The 24176-nt window shown below is 45.9% G+C and overlaps 1 protein-coding gene across 3 annotated transcripts in view; it reads right to left on the reverse strand.

Moving 5' to 3' along the window:
* Positions 1-2111: 2111 nt before the first annotated feature.
* Positions 2112-24176, reverse strand: part of nrp2a (neuropilin 2a) — a 60241-nt gene continuing 38176 nt past the window's right edge. For 2 of the 3 annotated variants that reach the window (XM_061716102.1, XM_061716101.1), the window contains exons 8-18: positions 23831-23975; positions 21502-21677; positions 20688-20867; positions 20456-20600; positions 15779-15859; positions 15589-15693; positions 12205-12470; positions 11559-11655; positions 9562-9594; positions 4741-4803; positions 2112-3528 (exon numbers count right to left, since the gene is read on the reverse strand). In XM_061716102.1, the coding sequence (XP_061572086.1) occupies positions 3224-3528; positions 4741-4803; positions 9562-9594; positions 11559-11655; positions 12205-12470; positions 15589-15693; positions 15779-15859; positions 20456-20600; positions 20688-20867; positions 21502-21677; positions 23831-23975 (1596 nt within the window). In that variant the 3' untranslated portion in view covers positions 2112-3223. Of the gene's footprint in view, positions 3529-4740; positions 4804-7130; positions 7850-9561; positions 9595-11558; positions 11656-12204; positions 12471-15588; positions 15694-15778; positions 15860-20455; positions 20601-20687; positions 20868-21501; positions 21678-23830; positions 23976-24176 lie in introns of those variants that run through there. The other variant, XM_061716103.1, reaches the window with a different exon arrangement.

Genomic DNA, 24176 nt, shown 5'->3' on the forward strand with positions numbered 1-24176 from the left:
CTCATAATTGTGTTTAACGCGGCTGTAACCAACTGTAATCTATATTTCAGCAAAGATAAACATATTTAACGAGGAAACCCCAGCTACAAAACAAATTATCTTCCAGCTGTACCATTCCCGGCATCTATTCCCACTTTCATGCCTTACTGCAGGCGTCTGCATGAACTAGAGGGGCTGAAATCACACTCTGGATTGGAAAGTCTGCACTCTATTTGCTGACAGAGTTTGCATTCAGGTGAGGAAAGCTTATGTGGCTAAATGGAACCGTGTGTGGGAGACCCAACATGCTGTATAAAAGAGAAACTGAGTAATTGCATGTGCACTGTGTGTGTCAGTGTGTGTGTGCGCAGGGTTGAGACAGCAGACACTTCAAAGCTTTGATGTTGGAGCTCCTAAATGAGGGCCACCAGAGGTCCACACTAATGGGACATCATGGGGAGATTAGAGGCCAAGTGGAGCGGGCTAACATCACGGCATTCTGTATGTGTATGTTACACAGAAAGGCAGCGAGACCATAAGCTGTGTGTGTCGGATGCCCCGGGTGTATTCTTTTTATAATTAAAAGTGAAGGCTTGTCAGATAGATCTTGGTGGGTTAGCAGTTAGTTGTGTCAACAACAAATCCAGGAATCTAATTAATCCTCGCATCAGTGTATCAAAACTTTTTCTGCGTGTATTAGGGCTGGGCGATATATCGAGATTTTAATCGATATATTTTCAAACGCGATATGGTACGAGACAATATCGTTTATATCGATTTAAATTTTTTTTTTTATTTTTTTTTTTATGATTTTGATATAGCTTATTTTGTGACAAATGGACTTGAATGTTTTATTTGAGATTTGCACAAATGCTTTGTTATTTGCACAACTGTCAACCTCAGTGGAAAAGTCTGCCTGTTACTGTCTACATTGTATTAATTGCACAGTGTAATTTAATTTAATTGTTATGCAGGAAAGGGATATTTGTTTTATTTTATTCAAGAAGCATTTTTATTCTATATATGCAGGAAGTTTATTTTTATTTCATTTGTTTTATACATTTTGATATTGTGCAGACCTCTGTTAATAAAGGAACCTGTGTGACATTTGGCACGAGGCTTTGTATTAAAACTGACTGTTTTTTTAAGAGTTTGCCTCAGAAAAAAATGAAGCTAACAGAGATGCTATGCTATAATGCTTTGGGGGAAACCCCAATTATGGCACAGAAAAAATATCGAGATATATATCGAGTATCGCCATTTAGCTAGAAAATATCGAGATATGACTTTTGGTCCATATCGCCCAGCCCTAGCGTGTATCAAAGAAAAAAAAAAAAAGAAATCTTAATTGCTTTTCCTCATTATGGTATAAATCCTTTATTAAATAATCATAACAATAATTATAATAACAATCATAAAAAGAGCATTTCTGTACAAAGACCCCTTTAAAACAACAACAACAGTCCTAGCAGTGCGAAAAGGGGGAATTCTGTCCTCTTAAAGTTGCTCCTCCCAGACAGCAGGGGGCGCTGTGACCGTCACTTTCAGTGTCAACTGTTTCCGTTACTGGCTCCAAAGGCAAGCTGGATCCCCGAGGCTCCAAGGCACTTTGAAGAGAGTCAGTGGGGTCCGTAGATGTGGGCTCAGAGGAGAGAAGACGAGGGCGGAGGGGGATGAGATTCTTGAGGACGCGTGTGCAGCGTGTGTCCCAAAGGTTTTCGTGCGTTTCATGTAATGTATGTACATCTGTATACACAGGTGACGTGTTTGGGTGTTCACGTGGGTGGCGGGACGGGGGGGGGGGGACTCTGAGACCTCTCCTCTCACTCTCTCCTACTCATGGCTTACGAGTCCATTCGGAGCATGCAAGACCCTCTGTGACTGGTTCAAAACCTTCTTTTAAAAAAAGAAAACAACACAAAAAGAAGCTTGCCTTGTTGTGCAAGAGCTGACGTAAAAAAAAAGAAACAAAATAATCACAAAATAGGCCACAACTAGCCGTTAATTTGAGGTGGGACTGGTGTGACGTTTGCGTGTCGGACGGGGGAGGGCCAGAGGAAGTGGATAGGTCCTTTAAGTCATGGCTTGTGAGGTCCACATGTGTCGCCTCGACGTTCCTTTTTCGATATATATATCCAACAACGGTTTGCTTTTTAAGGCTTGTTGTGTGTCGGGACACACAGTCAGTCGATTAAGAGGAGCTGCGCCTGGTTTGTTGCTTCTTTTTTGTCCTTTTTTTCTCGTTTTAAAGCACAGAGAGAACATCACCCCCCGCGAGAGAGAAGCAGGGGGTTTCAGTGCTCCGTCAGTCATAGTCTCTCTCGTTCTGTCTTCATTTCTCTTCCTTCAGTGGTTCAGTCTCTACCTAACCAGCAATCCATAGGTTGCACCGCCCGAAGCTCCTTGAACTTTTAACATTTAGCACAATGTAAACATGACCTTCTCTTTGACAGGAACCAGCAACAACAGTCTCTGAGAACTAAATCTAACCATAACATCTCTCTGTCAATAAAAGAATGTGTTAAAAAGCCCCCTCCCAACCTCTACACACACACATATATATATACTTTCTTCAGCCCAGCCCCCACACAACTTATCTTCCATCACAGAATGGCAGCAGGCCAGAAAGAAAACATTAAACAGAAAGACAGCGATTTAGCAGAAACTCGGGGGGATGTCGGTGACTCCAAACACCACAGACCGTCAGGAACTAAGCGGGTAACTGAGGCTGATGGGTAATAGGGTCTACGACGGAACAAAGGAGCCAAGCGACCACACAAAGGAGCTAAGATCTAGGCCACTGTGTTCACATGTGATCAAAAAATACGCTTCCTAAGCACATTCCTAACCTACCACCTTTCCAACACGATGTGATCGACTCTCTGGCTGTGGAGTTTAAAATATCCAGTTTCCAAACTAGACCAACCTAAAATGCATCTATAAACAGTTCTCTCTCGATGGACCGCGAATCTGGAGCTGATATGTGTTGATATTTAGTTTTTGAGGCCTAACATCCCTGCAACGGAGCATGTCCATAGCGGTAACCCCAGTCTCTCGTTTTGTTTGGTTCATTTCCCAAAAAAAGTAAGTATCAATACTGGACGGGGCCACATTTTTCCAAACAACACCCTCGTTGTGATCTGCACCACTTGAGGAAGTCAACTAAGTGAAGCGGTGGAAACGATGAACGTAGCGAGAGGTTTTTTCACGAAAGACGGCTCCGTCTCCCGCTCGTCGCCTCCCCTCATGCCTCGGTGCAGCAGCGTTGCTGGTTGAGTTTGACTTTGTGCTTGAGGCCGTCGTACAGTTCGAAGTTGTAGTTTTCCAGAGTGGTGGAGGAGCGCGACGACAGGCCGCTGTAGGAGCAGGTGCAGTACAGGAGGAGGCCGGCGCACACGGCTCCCAGCAGGACGCCCAGGGAGCTCATGACGATGATTGTGACCAGGATGGGGTCCAGGGTGTACAACCACGAGTTGTCCTTCTCCGAGACGCTCGTCACCGGAGGGTCGGATGACGGCGACGCCGTGTTCCACTCTGGGAACTGCAAACCTGACACGGGACGGGAAGCAGAACGTGTTCATCTAAGAAACAAAATACGTTGAAGACATTGCACAGCGAGTGTCTATGGAGCCAAATCAGGGCCAAAAGTTTTGCTAATTTGAAAATAAAATTTGAACCTGAAATTTTTTTTTTACAGTTTCAATTTTATTTTTTTCAGTATCAGATCTTTTTTTCAGTTTCAGATCTTTTTATTTCAGTTACAAATCTTTTTTTCAGTTTCAAATCTTTTTTTTTCAGTTTCACGTCTTTTTTTTTCAGTTTCACATCTTTTTTTTTCAGTTTCACTTCTTTTTTTTCAGTTTCAAATTTTTTTTTCAGGTTCAGACTTTTGGCCCTGATGTCGCGTGGGGGGCGTGGCATCAACTGAGAGGGGCGTGGCATCATGAGTGACAGCAGAACAGAGAAGGCGGGGAACGTTCCTCAGTCATGTTGCCTTCAGGAAACGTAGGTTGCAGAAGTTATCAGTAGAAGTATGATTCAACACTGTACATACACCATATTCACGTGATTGGCAGTGGAAAAAAACTGATATTAGTGACACATTTCTGTTTAAAAAGCTGTTTTAGACCGTACTTGGTAGTATGTGGAAGTGGGAAATGTCAAACTTTAAAGTGTGGCTGTTGAAATGTACAGTCTGGCATAGTTTATTGCTTTTATACTGCGATTGGTGCCAAATACGGTCTAAAACAGCCTTTCAAACAGAAATGTGTCACTAATATCAGTTTTTTCCACTGCCAATCTGAATATGGTGTATATACAGTGTTGAATCATACTTCTACTGATAACTTCTGCAACCTACGTTTCCTGAAGGCAACATGACTGAGGAACGTCCCCCGCCTTCTCTGTTCTGCTGTCACTCATGATGCCACGCCCCTCTCAGTTGATGCCACGCCCCCCACGCCAGATCGGGGCCAAAACTCTGAACCTGAAAAAAAAATTTGAAACTGAAAAAAAAAGAAGTGAAACTGAAAAAAAAAGATGTGAAACTGAAAAAAAAAGACGTGAAACTGAAAAAAAAAAGATTTGAAACTGAAAAAAAGATTTGAAACTGAAATAAAAAGATTTGAAACTGAAAAAAAGATCTGATACTGAAAAAAATAAAATTGAAACTGTAAAAAAAAATTTTCAGGTTCAAATTTTATTTTCAAATTAGCAAAACTTTTGGCCCTGATTTGGCTCCATAAGTGTCTAGCAGCTTACCTCCGCCTGGAGGGTTTCTGCCGCTGAAAAGTCGCCCGTCTCCAAACTCCGTGGGTCTCTTAACTGTTAAAGAGGAGCACAGGAGACACTGACGTTTAGCAGAAGTTAAACATAATCCTTTCACAAAAAATGCACCATAACTCATACTGTATTTACAGAGCAATCAGGTTACGACATTTTCAAATTTTCTGCTGTTAAGCCCCCGCCAAGATGAAGTCATGGTGGAATAAGCCAAATAACACAAAACATACCAAGCTGACTGTCTTGAAACACACATCTGTCTTCAGAATTTTAACTAAAAAATGGAAACGAGGATGATTGATGTTTGTGGAGGAAATCCTCCTTTAGTTCATCATCTCTCCGTTTCTGCATCTAATTCAGTGCTATTTTTCTTTTTTTATATACCAGAAATTGAAAACAATGTTTTAAATATTGATTTATTAACATGCTTCTTGATGTCCACACATTCAACTCCTACCCTACACACAGAAAACACACTTAAGCTTAGAAAAATATGACTTTATTCATTGAGAAATATCGTTAAGATACATTCCTGTCAAACACACGGTCATCACATATACTGATGATATAAGACTGATCATTCGGTGGCAATACAAATGCAGATCACAAAAACCACTGTTGAAATCATTACCGTCACGATTAAGAGTGGTATATTCAATGGTTAAAGACAGAAAAAGGAAAAAAAAAAGAAGAAAAGCAATCATGAGGAGGTGTTCGTAAACTGAGAAGTGTTGAATTCGAGGATTAAAAGTCTGGTAAAAACAAAAAATGGCTGCAGCAATTTTGCTGAGTCTGACGGCTCAAAGTTAACTTTTACTTTACATGAGTTCCTTTTACTTTGTGTCAGTGTGTGTGTGTGTGTGTGTGTGTGTGTTTGCGCTTGCTGCTCTTGGCAAGCGTTCAGAAGTGGGAGTAACTGCTTGGCAAGGCACATGTCTAGATCTGGAGGCCTTTGATGGCCAATGGCATTATTAATACTGTTTCCAGGGCAACGGAGTTTGGCAGCGGCTCTGGCGAGAGAGGTGTGGTAGATGGGAGACAAAAGTGCTTACTGTAGCCTTAATAAATGTTATCTATCCATTAACTAATTACAACTATTAGGAGCTTGGTGCGTAATGGTGTTGAAATGGATAAAGTAGGGTGTCCTATTCCTGCCTCCCCAAGATGATTTAAAAGCACAAAGCAAGAGTGTGCCAAAAAACACTCCTTTTTTTTTTTTTTTTTGCACTCTGGGGAAAAGTGCAGCTTGGTAATTGTGTCAACAAAATTGAGGTGCATTCTGCTGAGCTGTTTGTTGTAGGTGATGGATTTTTGCAGCTGTGACAGACACAGAAAGCAGCGCACCATTAAATCGCGGGGAGAACACCTCAATTTCATTTAAACCAGCTGAACCCGTGTCAAACCTCACCTCCGTAGCGAGCGATGACGGAGAAACCGTCGCCAATTCGTCTACCTCAGCCCCACCTTTAAGATATCTTACAATAAAATAGCCTTTTACAACCTAAATCCGTTAAATATGAGTCAAAAGTGCATTAGCTTTGTCTTGTTTTCCTGACATTCATGGCATCTTATGGCACTAAAAGAAAAACAACCCATCAATAGCTGGAGCTGTGCTCTGGTTTTCATAACATCTTGGATCGTGTGAGTGCACATACACAGAAAAACACTTCACTTATGGCTTCCAGCTGGTCCAACGGCATTGTGGGACTTGTAGGAGTATAAATCAAGCAGGAAGTGGTGATGGCAGACAGCTGTGTCTATTTACAACCCCCCCACCAAAAAACAACAAGCACATATTCACACTGAAAACACGACGAGTCTCGGCTCAACGTGGCTTTCATCTGGGCCGCTCATAGGGGGAACAATTGGAGTGGGTGGTGGAGAGCAGAAAATGGGAGTGGAACAACGTGCTTTATTACACCAGAGAATCAAGATGGAACACTAAACACTGAGGACGGCTGCATCCATCACCGACTGATGCCTTTATCAGGAGAGGATGGGATGTTCAATCAAACGAGCTGGTTATCTCCATTTGTGATGCGGGGCGTTAAGTATGATGGATATGCATTCCTTTGCTTTTAAATGTGCACATGCTCTTTAGAGAGAAAAGGACAATGGGCACAACTCATATTTGCAGACGCCACAATCGTTATTTTCGGAGGCTTGCCAGTTCGTTTCCACGGCCGCGGGACCCTGAATGCCTCTCGGCCCTAACAGTTTTTCTCGTCCTGCCCTCAGCGCCGCAGAGCTCCTGGCGTCTCTGGGGTCTTGTTTTTCAGTCTTGTGGTTTGGCAGCTCTGGCTGGCTCTCGCCAGCTCAACACCCTTCCCATATCCACCCCCCCACCCACCCACCCTTCCCAGCCCTCATGTCTTTGTGTACATCCATGCTAAGAGGTCATTCCAGGAGCTCCGTCAGGGGTTACGAGGAGCCAGATCGCACTCAATGGTCCGGTTCAAGCAGGCTCGGTTAAAAAAACTCACTCAAGGCTTCATTTCTCTCACCAGGAGCAGCGTAATGTGAAAATGTCAAGAGCAGACTCCTTAATGGAACAAAGACGACATCGGTTGAAGCAACATCCATTAGAGACGCAGAGAGAGAGGCCACGGTGTGTCTTTGCAAATTTTCACTTAGTGTCACGATCACCATTGCAGCTGTAAACTAGAGGAGGGAGGCTGTGCTGAGTGGGTGTGCCGCCAAATCGTGCAGCAGCAGGACTCACACCGCCATCGACATCTCAAGTTGGCATCCACGTCTGCCAAAGTAGTTGCAATGGCAAATAGCGCCATTTTTTTTTCTTTCTTTTTTTTTTAGCATAGGGTACGATGTCGGTCCCGGCTGTCCAACCTCACTGTCAGAACCGGCTCCACCCCTGGGGCGGCCATACTGGTGGACCAGTTTGAATACTGGAAGCACTGCGAGGAGCTGTGATAGGCCACTGACAGCTGGTTCTTCTTGGTGGCCAGGTGTTGTCGGCAGCAACAGAGAGCTCTGACCAAGATGGCCACTGCCAGGAGAAGGAGGGCGCCCCCGGCGGCCATTATGTAATACCAGTGGACGGGCAAGGGAGGCACAGGAACACCTCCCCCTGGTGGAGAGATACAGAGTGATTGGCCAACGGGAAAAGAGAGGAGCGGCACTTCTATCCCTATTGGTTGTCAATCAAACGAACAGCAGGCGTGCACCTCGTGTGAGCATGCACAAGCATGCCGGATGCAAGGAAAATTAAAATATATCCCCAAGGCCAAAACGGAAAAGGAAATGAAAAGCATCCATTTCTGTTGTGTTGCATTTCGAGGACGAGTTTTCACACCAAGATAACCGAGAGATCTGCTTTGCAATGAGCCCAATGGTTGATCCAATAAATGCTTTTTTTTTTTCTTAAACTTTCCCCTGAAATCACTTGGTGTGAAACTAAAACCGAAACAATTAGTTATACAAGCACTCACACATATCGAATTAAGGAGCTTCCTCTTCGTGTTTCACACTGGCACGGGACGTCACAAACAGCCTACGGATACAGTCTCGGAGCCATGCACGGATCAGTCGGGCGCCACGTGGGATCCAGCGCTCCCAAAGTTTAGGATTTAAATATTTATCTGGATCAAGATGTCAGATCTGCTCTGAGTAAATCACTTCTCCTGTTCTCTCATCTTGGATTTCCATGTTTTCATGCGTCAGCCTACCGGCCAGTCCTCTCCTCCGCAAGCCAAGCCTCGTCTCCTTGGAGACTATCTCCACACGCTCTCTATGCCGCCGCCCCTGGCGTGAACCCTTCCCCTCAAATTTAAGCTTAATCAACCAGCTCCTACACTTCTACCCGAGTCTTCTGAAACAAAACCAGCAAAAAGGTTTGCAAAGTCAAAAAAAGACTGAAACTCCAGACCACAAGCGGGGAGCTGGGTTGTGGATGTGGAAGGGTTTGTTTGAACTGGGGGGGGTGGTGGATGAAGCAGAGCTCAGTACATCCTGATTTTTGGACCATGTCACGTAATTACGGAGGGAAATGATGCGTGCTCCTGCTACTTCACAGCGAACACACTCATCAGAGCGCGCGGCGTTCGGGGAGAGGAGGGCGAGACACCCGTGCTCCACGCTGCTCAGTCACTCTGTCCGATTGCTTTTCACCGGGGATCCTGCAGTGTGTGGTGATATTAACTTTGTGCGCTTGCACCCGTGTGTGTGTGTTGGTTTGTCCGTGTGTGTGTGAAGACAGAGGCGTAAGAAATGCACACACATCACATTCGCACTGGAACAGCCAAGCTCTTATCTTATTGGAAGACATTATGAGATGCCAAAACGCTAACATCAATCTCATACAGCCCCCCCAGGATGCTCTAAATATTTTTCATGAGGCAGAATATTTTTTAAATCCCTTTAGGCGGTGTCAGAAAAGCCTGGGACTGAGAATATGGAGCTCTTTTCAAATATTGGACTCCACGAGGACTCCGCAGAGTTTGAGGCTAATCCTTTGTTTCCACTGAGACTGACAGGATAAAATGAAAGCACAGCAAGAAATCAGTGACATAACCTACTTTATCACTTGGTTTAAGTTTGCAGATGTTTTTGAAATGATCAAGCATTTAGCAGTGAGTGTTTGGTGGTGGAAACGGGCTAGTGAGTGTAGTTTTATACGTCTAATCAGCTCCAGTGTGCTCTGTGGCAGCGAAGGAGGGGTTTAAGCACAATCTTTGTTGTTGTTGAGACAATCAAGCAAAAAATCCCCAGGCTAGTGCATACCAACGGGCAGGAAGCAAGGCCAAGATAGGAGGTGAGACATCATACCAAAGTCACACTCACCTGGGTTTTCGGGCGAGAAGGCTGCGATGGGCTCTGCGAGGAGAGGGAGACACATTCAGCAGGCGACAGACAGCAGCAGAAGAGACAAAATGGGACAACAGTTAGAGAACTTTAAACACAAAAGGAGGAGGCAGATAAAAATGTCAAACAAATACCACAAGCATATCTAAGGTAATTACTCCGATATCTCACATGAGTTATGGCATTTACTGAGTCCGGATGGAGTTTGAGGAGGATGCAGGCGCTGTGTACAAGTTGTTTAATGGTGGAGCAGGCTGGAGTTGGGGCGGGGGGGTCAAACGCACAGAGCCAAACCTCCATTTTGGCTCCTTGAAGTGCAAACACGAAGCTGGTGTGTGTGTGTATTAGGAATGGGTGATATTTTACCGTTCACGATAAACCGTCAAAAAAATTCCCCACGATAAGAATTTGTATGTCACGGTAAAAATGATAAATTCCCGTTGATGATGTTTTTGTGTAAAACTGATTTATGGAAGAAAGAAAGAAAGAAAGAAAGAAAGAAAGAAAGAAAGAAAGAAAGAAAGAAAGAAAGAAAGAAAGAAAGAAAGAAAGAAAGAAAGAAAGAAAGAAAGAAAGAAAGAAAGAAAGAAAGAAAGAAAGATAAATCCCTGTTGATCTGTGTTTGTGTAACAAACATGGCGGATCTGAATCATTACAGTTTTGCAGTACAGGTTTAACTCATTTAATTGTTTTTTATTAATTAAATTTAATTGGTGTAGTTTAGTATTTAGTATCTTTTACAGCAGTGATTTGGCTCCAAAGACTGAATGTGGTGATAGATTTATAGTTACAAAGGTGGAGTTGAATTGGTATTTTTTTTTATCGTCATTTTTATCGTTATCAGGATAAATGCCAGAAATTATCGTGATACATTTTTTAGTCCATACCGCCCAGCCCTAGTGTGTATGTGTCTCCAAGTGTGTTAGATGGCGTTTGTGAGCTTGTTTTAGCGAGGGAGGGGCTGACGGGGAACGAAAAACAGAGAGCAACTTGGGAGCTGGCATCTTTTGGCGGGAACGCCAACGGACTGTGAAAAAGTCAACTGCACTGTGTGATAAGAAATATCCCAGCATGCTCTGGGAGTGGCAGAGGAGGAGAAGGGAATGCAGCAGCGTGGAGGTGGAAGGGGGCCGGGCTGTCGTCTTCGCCTTCCAAGCTGCTCAGACTCTCCCAGGACTCACACTCACACATCAACGCAAAAAAACGACTTATAGAGAACACGCAAACATCCGACGGCACACAAACACACCGCCTCCCTCAGCCTCGGTCTGTTAGCGTCCAGCTCGAAAAAGCTCCCTGGACATCAGTCAGAGGCGATGACGGCAGGTTGCTGGCTTTGAACCCGCAGCTCGGTCTCTGATCTGTCTAAGACCCTCTCCGAAAGCTCGCCGTGCGGGCCGGATTAAAGCGGCTCCGCCGGAGTTTCGGATCACGCCAGCAGCCGAGAAAAGCTCGCTCACTGGCAGAGCGGCCCTGTCTAGTAATTCCCTTTGACGTCTCAGGAAAAGCACTGTTTACAAATACAACACAGAAGTGAGCGGCACGGCGGAGAGAAGAGGAAGAGGAAAAGAGAAATCTAATGAAACATAGATTAGCATCGCTAGAGCCCACGGGGCATTTATGGCCTAGTTTCTCCTATTCTTCTTTTCTTTTGGTGGAGGAGTAAACGCCGTCCCTCCCTCTCCCTCCTTCTTTAATCTCACAATTTGGGGGGCTTTTTTTTTTTTTTTTGTTGAAGAAATAGCATGTTGGAAACTGGGATGGGGTGTTCATGCGTCTCAGTGTTTAGGGACCTCAAGGCTGGAAGTGGAAGGGAGGAAATGAGAAAGGCGGATTGATGGATGATGACATGACTGATGTGTTTGACAGTTTGGACCAAATATACGAGTGCATTTCCAAAATCTCTTCCAGGTGGAGGAGATTTTGGCAAAAACTGGAGCAGGAAACTAACAAAAAAGCCCTTGCATGTAACTTACGTGTACACTCCTTGAGAGGGGAGCTGGAGCTCATGTGGATGTTGTCTATCCAGATGTGTCCTCTGGTGCCGTGCTCAAAGAAACCCTCCATCACAACCTACCGCAGCCAAAATAAAGTATTGAATAAAGTAAGAGAGGAAGAGGAAGATGGAGACAGGATGAAGGCACGGGGGAGCAGGAGGGGGGAGTGGAGGCAAATCGAGAACGGGGACAGAGCAGGAGGAGGAGGAGGAGGAGGAGAAAGAGGATAAAAAGTTAATGTGGTCCCTGCGATTTCAAAGTTGCACTCGACAGTTGCAATCATCCTCTTGTTCTCTGTAAGCAACTTCAGTTTACTCTTTTATGAGAACAGTAACTGCTCGGGATGCTCCTGACAAATGCAGCAAACCCCCGATACAATAACCACCCGGCAGAGACAACATGCTGCACTTTATCTCCGTCTGAAAGTGGCACGGAGGTTCAAACTAATGCTTTCCTATCCTGTCAGAGGACGAGTCTCGTCCAACCTGCTCTGATCAAGACATTAAAGCCCCGCCTCCTTTCTGGGGGAAAGGAAAATAAAAGGTCTGACCCACATAACTATCTAACTGTTATCCATTTATCAGCCTTTTCTGTTATGAGACTAGAAATGTGCTCATGTTGCTACCTGGAAGTCTTTAGGGGAGCGAGGCAGGATGGTGCGGCCCTCCTTCCACACCGGCCCCTGATCGTCTCTCAGCGTCCACAGGACGGACTCCTCGTGGTGGGCGTCCCGCAGCAGCACCCGCAGGTGGCCTTGGGCATCCCCCCAAAGCTGGTAGGTGAAGATGAGGCACAGAGGGCCGGTGTCGGCCAACACGACGGGGCTCACGAGCTGGGCCCGCTGCTGCTCCGTCTTCAGGCTCGCCTCCAGGTACAGGTAGCTGGTGAGCTCTGGGGGGGGCGACAGACGCACGGGATGAAGCAGACGTCACGCAAACGCTGGAGCAAACTTTTCCACCTCTCTTCATTCAAGGAAAAGGATTTAATAAAAGGCAACAATATGAAAGCAGACTGTTTTTGCATTTTTAGCGCATTCCCAAAATGAAAAAGGCTTTGTTTTAACCTTGAGATGAACAGTTACTGCAGACAAATGAAAGTGGGATAAAAAACTGATTTAATTGGTTTTCATTTCAGCCCTGAAGGCAATAAAAAATAGGAAATCTGACAGGCTGTGCAGTGGAAACAAGTTTGTCTGGCACATATGTGTGTGTGTGTGTATCCAGTCACCCAATTATCACCATTAATAATGTCCATTAACAGGTAAAATGCAGATCTACACTCATATATCCACATGTTTCTCACACAGTAGGACCACATGACTATTAAGAAAATTGAGAAACTAATCACCACTTGCTAACAGGAACGGGATCCCGGCGGCACAATGGTCACACCAAACAATAGGGATACGACAAATATAAACACACGGAAGAACAAGCCCAGGGAGAGAGTCGCCCGTCCAAGGACTGCCATCAGAACTCCGGCCAAGACCCTCAGGGCCCATTCCTCTTCATTCCTGTCCCCGTAAATGACTTCAGCAACGGGGAAAGTCCGACAAAAAAAAAAAAAAACATACTGCACTTCATTTGTTTACACCAGAGGATGTTTAGTTTGCCAATTGGATGGCGACTTGAATCCCATTGTGAGGGACGAGCGGGGTAAGGAGGTAAGGAGATTGCTCATGTGTGTGTGAGATGTGAGTCATTTCTTAAGTGGACCCTGTGGGAAAATGTCCGGCACCAACAATCTGCACATGAAATCACCTGCGTTACCGGCGACGACTAGCGTCCACGTATGCACGGGCGGGGGAAACGAGCTGCGTTTTTTTTTCCGCCGTGGAGCTGAGAAAAAGGCGGTGGGCGTATAATCGCGTGACGGTACATGTGAGGAGGTTGTGCTGCTCAAAGCCCTGCAGAGCAGTGTCTAATAAGCAGCTCAGGTTCAGGAGTGACTGAAATCATAATCTCTCGCTCTGTGACTGCGGTTTTTCCTTCTTCTTTCAAGCAGATGACACAAGCAGAATCTGAGGGGGATAAATCTGTCCCCAATTTGACAGACACCCCTCCGCTTGCCTGTATTTGACACTTAAGTTCTAGTGTGACAGTGTGTCCCCTGGCCCTCCTGAAGCCTCAGAATGAATGTGTGTCACTCCTCCTCATGTGACAGCATTTTTGGGGGGGTTGTACATGCATCTACAGAGAAAAACACAGTAAAAGCTCCACAAAGTGCTTCATCGCTCGTTTTTTAAAGCCTTCTCCTGACACCTTTGCATGGCGCCTTGCAGGATCTTCCCCCACCCCCCATTGTTGTGCCTCTTGTTCTCCGCACAGCTCATAATCGAGGCCGCCTTGCTGCAAGCAGCACAGCAGAGCATTATTAATCTATTTCACAGTGTTCTCCTGCAGCGGGAAGCAAACAATGATTCCATCTAAGAAGTTATCACGTTTTTTTGTTGTGTTTTTTTTTTTTACCAGCTGGGTATAATAGGACAAATAACAAAACAGTGCATGGTGGTTAATTCTAGCTTTATTGCTGGTTTCATGGCTGATGTCAAGAGGGTGAGGAGATTGCAGCTTCTGGATCACACTGGGGAAAAAAATAACCCTCTGGAGGATTAAACAGTGATTTGATAGTGGTGACATAATGATCCGGCATCGGCTGGGATGTCTGACCTTTGACACCTGCCCCCAAATCAAAGGCTTGCACTCCGTGTCAAAATGGGAGGAAACGATCCTTCATACATAAAAGCTGCAACCTGACTAATCTAAGCAACCCTTCCCAGCCCCACTCGTGATGAGAGAAGCAGCTTTGAAGCCCAAATAGGTCATGCTTCAGGAGCATTTCCTCCTTTGCTGGGAGATCTGATGTCCTGCCCAATCTGACCCAGGTGACATCACAAATTTGACATGAAAGGGGGCGAGCCTGAGCCTCTTGTTTAATTCTCTCCAGCTGCGGGAAAATGCTAAATCTTTCATGGCGATTTGCTCAAAATCAATGAATTTAAGAAAAAAAAAAGAGGATTGGATAGCAACTCTATACCCTGCTCGTGAAAAATTCTAAAGAGCGCTATAAAAACCCTTCCTGGGCCCAGCAGGAAACCTCCTCTGTAGCTTCTAATAACATGCCAAAAGCTGCACTCTTGATCCGTGTGCATGTATAAAGCAGAAATGAATAATTATTTCTTTAAGGAATGTCTAAGTAGATGGAGGCCTACACAGCATCATGTGGGATGTGCCTGGGGTATTGAAGGAGCAGAAGAGGACAGCTGGGAATAACCGCCTGCCTTTGGAATCTCCTGCTCCAAACTTAATTGGAGCTACTGGGTCTTAACCCCTTCCTGCTGGGTCTCGTTTGACACGTGGTGGCCAGCCTGTCACACAGCCGAGCCGTACGTGTTTACTCCACAACCGCGGAAAACGTCTCCGCCTCAATTCGTTTTTTTCATTTTCGCCGACTCTGAAAGAGCAATCGTCGCCGGCAGACGACGTCGGCTCCAAATTAGACTGGTTTCAATTTAAGGGATTATTTTAATCAAATTGGTGAGAGGAATAAGAAAAAAAATAAATAAAAAAAGGGATTGGATGAAGACACAGAAAAGGGAGAACAGTTTCATTTAATTGCAGAAAGCAGCGTCTAGTCTAGACCCGCGTAAGTTGATAAACCCGATGCGTTTGTGCTCGTCCAATTTTCTCCTCACAAATGGGATTCTCCCTGCAGCTGCATACATAAAAGCTCTCAGGTGGTACAGAAGAAAAACCATCAGTCAAAGAAACTTCCTCTCTGGTGGAAGTCTGAGTTATCCAGTGAGACCAAGGTCACGAGTCTTCAAACACCGTGTATTGATTGCAAATTTCTAACAAATTGTAACAAATTGTCCTCATTCGTGTCCTTGTCTTATTACCAACCTTATCTAACAGTTCAACTGTTACTTGATGATGATAAATATTTGACATTTATATCAAAATGATGGAGTTTAATCCCCCTCCGAGAGAGGGATCCTCACAGGACTCACCGTGGCTGTGGAGGGACCAGAGCAGCGGGGCGTTGGAGTCGTGCATCCACCCGCACAGGCCGTGGTCGAAGTCGCACACGCTGTCTGCTGGAGAAGAGGCGGCCACTGTGGAGCAGAGCAGAGCAGAGCTGCATGAGGAGAGAGGCTCCCATCTTTAATGCAGTTATCGATCCGCTGCTTTATGTCTCACCTGTGGACGTGGAGGGGATGGTGGTGGTTTCCAGGTCGAGGGGAGGAGTTGGGGTGGCCGTGTTTGCCGGGGTGGTGAGTTCTGCAGAAACAAAAGCCGTGGACATTAGATTTGTTAAAGGAGGACACTGAAAGGAAGAGAGTGTCATCCAAAAACGAGCTCCCGCTCTCGTCTGCTATCAGAGGCGGGCGGAGGAGGCCACGGGCAGCCCCCCGGAGCCCCCGGGAGGATCCCTGTCATGTTGTGTCTGCAGGCTCCGGCGTCACTATCTGCCTGAGACACATCCTGGCCAGAATGCACACACACTTACCGGCACTCTCTTCATGCCAAAACACACACAGAGGCTGACGCTAAGGCTGATGGATGGATGTGTCTAGCAAACCCCCCTCGACCTTGGACAGGATGATCACACTCCACCACCACTGGCTGTCAGGGAGGCTCCAACACACACACACACACACACACACACACACACACACACACACACACTAGCCACCACTCTGCTGGCTGTCTGGTGCTGGTTTGAACTCTTGTGTTTGTGCACGTCTCCCCCACTCAGTAACTCACAAGCGCTTGGACTGAGGGAGGAACGAACGCAGAGTAGAAATGGCTTCACACACTGTTGTTAACGTCGACGGCCGCGCAGGGGAAAGCCAACGCACCAGATCATGAGTAAACCCACAGTTTGCTCGTTAAAGCGCACCACATGCACGCCACGGACACATGTCGAGCAGGCCGCAGCTGGAATGTGAGGCGGGAGTGTTACAGGGAGCAGATGGGTCAGGCCCTGTATGTTGTGGAGGGGTCACATCCCAGCCGGAGACTGGAGATTCATCACGTGAAGGAAGGAAGCGCGCACGCCGTTTCACCCTCCACTACCTGTTTGCTTAACCACGACGTGAAGCCGTTAGGGCTGTTCGATTAATCGATTTTAAATCGTAATCGCGATTATGTAATTAGAACGATGTTAAAACGTGAAAATCGTAAAATCGATTTTTCTTTTTTTTTTTTTTACCTTGTCTGCACACATATTAATGATTGATACCATATTAATGATTGATGGAAATACCTCTTGATACCTTTATTTAATTGGAAATATAACTTACTGTATGTTTGCAAGTGCTGATTTGCTGATTTTTTTTTTTTCAGAGATAAAACTTTATATTTTATTATATTTTTTAAAACTTTTTTTCAACTTATTTTACAGAGTTTTGCACTTTATTCATTCCTTTTTGGTTTAATAAGAGCAAAGTTTGCACTTAAAGTCCAATGGGGCAAATGTTCAATAAAAAAACAGCATATTTGAAATCATTTCTTTGCCTTTTGTCAATTCACAAAATAATCGTAATCGATAATCGGATTTTTAGAGAAAAAAAATCGAGATTTTATTTTTGGGCAAAATCGAACAGCCCTAGAAGCCGTTAACGCCATATTCACGCAGCCGATTGTTTGTGTCACTTTCACTAAAGCAGAAACTTCCAGCACTCGTTTAACATTAATGTCAGAGCCGATTCCTGCTCCGGCTCCTTTGTCAGCTTTTCTCTGCCTTGTCTCGCTTAAGCCAAACCAAACAACCCCGAGGCTTGGATGCCTGATGATCTCATTGAGAAAGTAAAACCCCAAGCAAAACACCGAAAGGGAAATAGAGTGGCACCGATTCACCACACTGAACGCCTGTTAGCGCCTCCCGCTGTGGATTTTCTCCTTTCCGCGTGACTGTTATTGTCATTTCAGAACTGTGAAAAGCAATAAAGGCGGCAAACACGACGTGATACACGACCCATCCGTTCAAAAGAAACTCGGAAATGTGGAAATGAGCGCGACGGCCCCCGTCTGGAGAGAACGGCGGGGGATGAAAGGCTCGGCCCACAGCTGGTGACGGCCTCTGACATTAACCCGGTGTTAATGTCACGTCCTTTATGCCAGTCATCAAGCACCTAATGAGACTCTTATCGCTGCTGGAAGGTGGGATGAGGAACAGTCCTCTTCCTCCTCTCTTTCAAACCCCGTTCACGCTTGTTGTTTTGCTTTCGTGTTCCAGTCTAACCTTTGAGTCGTCAAGTTCGAGCTCAAACCAAGACTCTACACATTACCTGGGTGCCAGCTTACAATCCCACCCCCCCCCGGCCCTGTCCTGTGTGTTAAAACTAAACACATAAACACAAAACACACAATCTAGTCCATTAAAATTCTCCCCAGCTCCTGAGTACTCTGCGCTCTCAAAGGTCAGACCCTGTCACGGCTGTAAATGCGCTGACCTTTCCAGGGTGTGACAGGAGTGTCGGGGGGCCATGGGAACGGGACCGACTAGTGCGTTTGTGTGGATGGAAACAGACCGCGTGATAACGTATGTGACCTGCCTACCTCGCCCCGGGGGCCCCGTCCTTGTTGTGTGCCGGGGACTCTGTCGGAGCCAACACCGGGTACTCGGGCTCTCGCCGTGCAACAGAAGACCTTGTAATGCAGCAAATGTCCCTCTGCGGAGGACCGCCGCCTTACATAATGCGCCTGCTGCTGCAGGTGATGATGCAAGTCATCATCAAGAGCACGAACGAGTAAGACACCGGTGGTGCAGCTGCACACACACACATATAGGATGATGACGGCCAACACCTCTTTACATGAAACACATCGCTCACTCGCAAAAAAAGAACTCTGACTCAGCAATATGTCAGAAAAATCTTCAATTATGTAGAAAGCCTTTGTGTAAATCTCTCCCTGGCAGTCCCGGGCACGCGCTGATGAACGCACACACTTACAAACCCGAGCATGCACACCGCGGGAAAGACAAGCAGTCGGCGTTTAATATTCTGGAGGGTGGAGCTCTCAGATCAAGGTTTACCCCATGCACACACACATACAGGACATTAAACTTGCTGAATAACTCCAGGAGTCCCTGTTTGCTCCACTAAAGACCAACTCTTCACCCTAAAAGGATACGATTTGCCCCCGTAAGGGGATGCAGGCAACACATGCAACAGTACCACTGCACATGAAGTGCTCAGAGAGCATTATGAAGGGCTAGGTGGGATAAATCTTTGAAACCTATCATCATTTCATAGCAAGCTAAGCTGCTTTAACCGGGATTTGGAAGGGAACGGAAGTGCAGCGTGAAGCTAAGACACCTGAGCTTTAAATTACAGGTATGCATGCGCGAGTGAGCGCTCCCATTCATTGTTCCTGAGACTAAGAGAGAGACCATATTCTTTACAGGCCTCTAAAATTCTCCTCCTGCACTCATGAATTTTTCATTCGGGGGAGAACGTACACTAAGAAGAAGAAGGAGGAGGAGGAGGAGGAGGAAAAAAACCTGTCACGGCAGAAGTGCTGCGTGAGAGGCAGCTGCGGCGGAGTAAAGGGGAAACAGGAGTCAGGACCAACAGCACCGCGCATGGAAAAGAGATGCGCGTGATGAGTAACAGGAGAGTACGGGGAGGAGAGGGGGAAGAGGGGGAGGCATGGCAACCGAAAAAAAAGAACAAAAACATTTACAGACCCACGCACCGGGCCTCGGGGTGGGAAACACAGAACTGCAACCATTTGCAGGCAGAGAGAGAGAGCCCTTACTCTGCCTCACGTAGCTGCTGCAACGTAAAAACAGGACGAGCCACTTTCTCCTCAGCTTAAAACATATAAATCAGAGCGGTGAAGACAGAGAAAGACGGAGGGGTTTGAGTGGGAGGGGAAATGAATGATTTACAGGATGTAAGCATTGGTTCATTATTCCTGCTGTGTATTAGTGGTGTGTGAACAATATGTGCCTCCTAACAATGGCATTGTGCACCATGTTTTCCTCTCAAGCTTTCATCCTTCTGATGGAAATCATGTCCCTGTAAAAGTGCTAATCTCCAAGGTGCTTTATTTTTCATTTAGCTCCCATCTCCGCCGTCAGTGTTCATTGTTTAATGCTGCTGCGTTGTTTTCCACAAGTCACTCGTCGATGAACGGTTAATGTGTTTTGCAGGAGTCTGGCGGTTTAATGTTTGATCGTTAAACATCAAAATAAACCCAAATAATGATGGTTATAGGCGTTTTTTAGAATGAGCATTCATGCTCACTGTCGGAAAAGGTGACAAAAGAGATGAGGGATTCTTGATTTGTCAAGGTCAGAACCTGTAACAGACATTTATTTTATTTCTTTTTGGTGAATTTGTGTCAAGCCCCGCTTGCGCTGAGCGTGCTGAGCTCCGGCGGTTTAGTCATCCTGTTCAGGCACAAAGAGACTGCTAAACACTGCTCGCTCCTGATCCAGCACACAAGCACATCTGGGTAACAGATCACGCTGGAAACCGAACAAACCAGCGCTCTCGCTCACCGGGGATGCATTCCTGCAAACCAAACCCTGGTCGTAACGCTCGCAGGAGCTAACAGAGAGCCTGACGCAAATCTTCCAAGTGAATCGGTATCAGAATGGAATAAAAACCCAAACATTTCCCCTTTTTTCTCTCTAACACCGTGTGTCTGCTTTCACTCCAGGCAGATGGATGACTCTCATGCATTTATAATGCGAGCCTCACTTTTCTCGTGAGGCACCTTCCTCAAGGTCCATTCATTTCTGGTTAGCTCACTTGAGTTCATTATGTACCTGGCGAATAATTCAGTCTGGAATACTGCGGGCGGCAAATGATCGCATTTGAAATGACTCTCTGTCACGCGGGAAATAGCAGCGTGTCCTACCTGGAAGGTCACATCCTAGTATCTCCACTCTCATCCCGATCCCTGCTGGGGACCACCTCTCCGGATATATCCTGATGTACTGCGCCATTGTCTCCTGGAAATGACGGAGCTCTGGGGTGTCGTAGTGTGTGTTTCCCTCGAAGATCTGCACAAAACACACCGTTGCAATGGTTATGAAATGGTCACACTCAAAAGTGACGATAATGTCCCCTCGTCTGCTGGCTTCAAGCACCTTGGGTAGGCTGGTCTTGGGGTCCCCGATGAAGTTCCACTCTTTTCCATTCAGGCTGTGCGCCACCTTGTACTTCCGAACGAACGCACGGTTATCCGTGGTCACTCCGCTTCCTGGGTCTCCTGCCCGTGCCCCCTGGGTGATGACACCGCGCACCGTCTTGGGCAAACCGAGGTCCACCTGGAGGGGTCAGATGAAGACAAAAGCACATGAAATTAAATGTAAGTTGTGTCCTTTTATTTCCTCTAAAAACAATCATCTTTTTATCTTTCTATGCCGGTAATTCTGGCTGTTCCCGAGCATCCCCCAGCAGGAGTAACCATGACAACGGGAGCGTGGTTTACATATGGGTTAAACTGAGCTTTCCCGAAGCTCAGGTAATGTAATGCAGAGTCCAAATGCCTTAAATCCGGCGGGATTTAAAGTAAGATGCTGATAAAGTAGGGCGGGAGGAAACCAAACAAGAGAAAGGATCAGGAAGTCGAAACCATTTCTTTTCTCAATTGTCCCGGAGAATATGAGATCACTGACACATAAAATGGAAAAGCTTGGAGGTCTGATGGAGATAAATTGGGACTGTCAGGCATTAAGTGCTGTGTGGTTCACTAAGACATGGCTACTGGAACATATTCTCAGAGAGACAGAGACTGGAAAACAAAGGAGAAAGACCTGCCGTTACTGCATGTGACAGCATCAGCTTTGAGCCGAGCAACAGGAGATTTCAACAATGTGTGCTACGCTTCTAACTTTCCAGCTGTTTAATTTTTTAAAGCATCCCTTCAGGAAATAAATGAAGCATTATTCAGAGCAGTACCTGTAGCCACTCCTCCCCCGCCAGAGGCTGTGCAGGCGCCGGGAACCAGCCGGAGCGGCTAGCCACGAGTCGGGCCGTCCCGGGGTTCCACATCATATCCCTGGTGGAGGAGGCCGAGATCTGAGCGTCGGGGAGAAGTCCGGACAGCAGGCCCTGCAGGTTCGAACACGGGGCACCTGGAGGCAGAAAAGCGGGCGGGGATTACTTCCCCTCCAAGTTTCAACCTAAAACACTGTTACACACATTCCCACCAGGGAGCTGTTAAGCTCTGCCGCAGGATTGCACTACACGCCGCTAAGCTTTAAGAGTCCAGACTCCAAGAAATAGGAGAAGATGAAGTTAAAGACTGAGCAGGGCTGGAGGAATAAAAATGATGTGCAACGCAGCGCTGCTTCATGTTCAATATGCAATTAGGCTGCTATTAGTGAGATAAAAGCATGTTCAGTCTGGAGCTACTTTGCATTCATGCACTTTATGTCTCACGCTGATAGTTACATTTAAGCGTCTATGAATGTTTTTTCCCCGTGATTTTTTTTTTTTCCTTTTTCTGCTCACTATGCAGCATGCTTCGCCGTGCACTGACGGAGACACGCGAAAGCACTTGGCCACGAAATCCACACAGACATGGATAGGCAAGCGGTTCTGAAAATAACTCGCTTGGAGAGATGGAGAGGGGGGAGAAATGAGGATTAACGGGATAAGAAGGGTATAATAGGGAGTTCTGGGGGGGCAGAAAGAGACACGGAGGAAGAGAGAGACGGCAGCAGGAAGGGACCTGGGGAGATGTTAGTTGTGCTGACGGTTTAAGAGAACACAGATCAAACTTTCATGCTGTTATGTCACTGCGAATGCAGTGGGGATGTAAATAATAGATTAAAAAAAGCACAGGAAGTGTAGATAAATGTGTGTGTCTGGGAGCCAGTGGGAGGTTTCTCTGCACATTTCAATAGGTGCAACTGCTCTTGAGGTCATTGTGCTATATTTAGAAACGGCATGGGTGTACCTGTGCTGTCGTGGGGGGGCTGTTATTTCAACAGCAGCTGTTGAGGCTGAACTGAATCACAGTTTCTGATGTAAGAGTTAACAGGCAGCCATGAATGATTGAGCGGGACTCGTTTTCTCTCGGTGTGGAGGAGCTCACGGAGCAAAGAGTTGGCATCAAAAGAGTTTTTCTAAATCGTGAGAGGAAGAGCGGGTTTGTTAAGGGGAGCCGGAGATGGAAAGCGAGCAGGGAGAAGGAGTGGAGGAGCTCTGGATGATTGAAATGACACCGGCGGTGCCTCTGAAAGCAAGAGCAGCGCTAAAGTTTCCTCTAATTAGCCCGGGGTTTGCTATATTCAAAGACAGTGGGGGGGAGGCGTGCGAGACAGAGCCTTGATGCGTGAGTATGTTGGCTGTAAAGTTGCTTTCGTCAACGAAGATTATGACTAAATATCGTCGTCAAGGAACCTTCATCACCTGAGGAAAACGGGACGCAACGAAAATGCTGGTCATGTGACGATAACGATGAATAAATATACGATATATAATGCAATATCGTAGACGAATAAAAACGAGACTAAAATGTAGATTACAAAATAAAAACTCTGCTAAAATGTGTCTTCATTTTCGTTGACCAAAACGAGACGAAATGTTCTAACAAAGATCCTTAATGTCCATGTTTTCAGTAGTTTCCTCTGGTTTAGTTCTGCTGCTGGGTGACGTTAGTCCTCAATCCCAGTCGCTGCAGCGGGGAATCAGATCCAGAAGATGCAGCTGCAGAGTTAGAGGCTGATGCCGTTAACGCAGAGCTCTAGGTTCACGTCAATTAAAAACAAAGTTACATAGAGAAACGCGGGTATCTTCTCTGGGGTTGGAGAAGAAGAAGAGACCATCTTTGGATACAATTTCCTACATAGACGTGGAAAAGAAAACCCAATGTGTCGTCGAAAAAGAAAAAGATGGGGAGAAATTCGGAAAAATAAATATGTTGCAAACTCAAATTAGAGTCTTCTGTATCTGGAATGAATGTATTCTTGAGTCTATAAGGTAACAATAATGTAATAATAAGATTACCTTGTTTGAATTGTAAAATGGGTTTGTCTAAATACAATCTTTGACTAAAACTAGACTAAAATGGTCTTGGAAAATTCTGACTAAAATGCTCAGACTTTTAGTCAACTGAAACTTGACATGACTAAAAGGAGTATGAACGTGACTAAAACTAATAAAAACTAAAATGATAGCTTGACCCAAAGACTAGACTAAAGTTGGAACAAGCTGCCAGAAACAACACTAGTCTGATGCATTAATTAAAACGTTGTATTGATTAAAAGGAGGGAGATCTAACCGGTAATCTGGCATCCGTAAAGCTCGAAGCGCAGGGCGATGCCGTTCTTCCAAGACTGCGGTCGGATGCGGACGAAACGGGCCAACACCGGCTGCGGGACGCGGTTCAGAACCAGCTCGGTCGGGTCCGTGTTGGCGTGGAAAATCTGGACAGGAAGACAAATACAAATAAACAGGGATTTGTTACTATCAGGGGGAGCTGAGCAGCACATGCTCCCGAACACACACACACACACACACACATAGCTTGTGCTTTAACACTCTCCCACTGTGCACGGTTTCGCTTGACTTCACACACGCAGCGCCAGGCCGGACAAAGCAGAGACAACCCAAACACGGATCCAATG

The sequence above is a fragment of the Cololabis saira genome, chromosome 24, assembly GCF_033807715.1.
Source record: "Cololabis saira isolate AMF1-May2022 chromosome 24, fColSai1.1, whole genome shotgun sequence".
Lineage (NCBI taxonomy): Eukaryota > Metazoa > Chordata > Actinopteri > Beloniformes > Belonidae > Cololabis > Cololabis saira.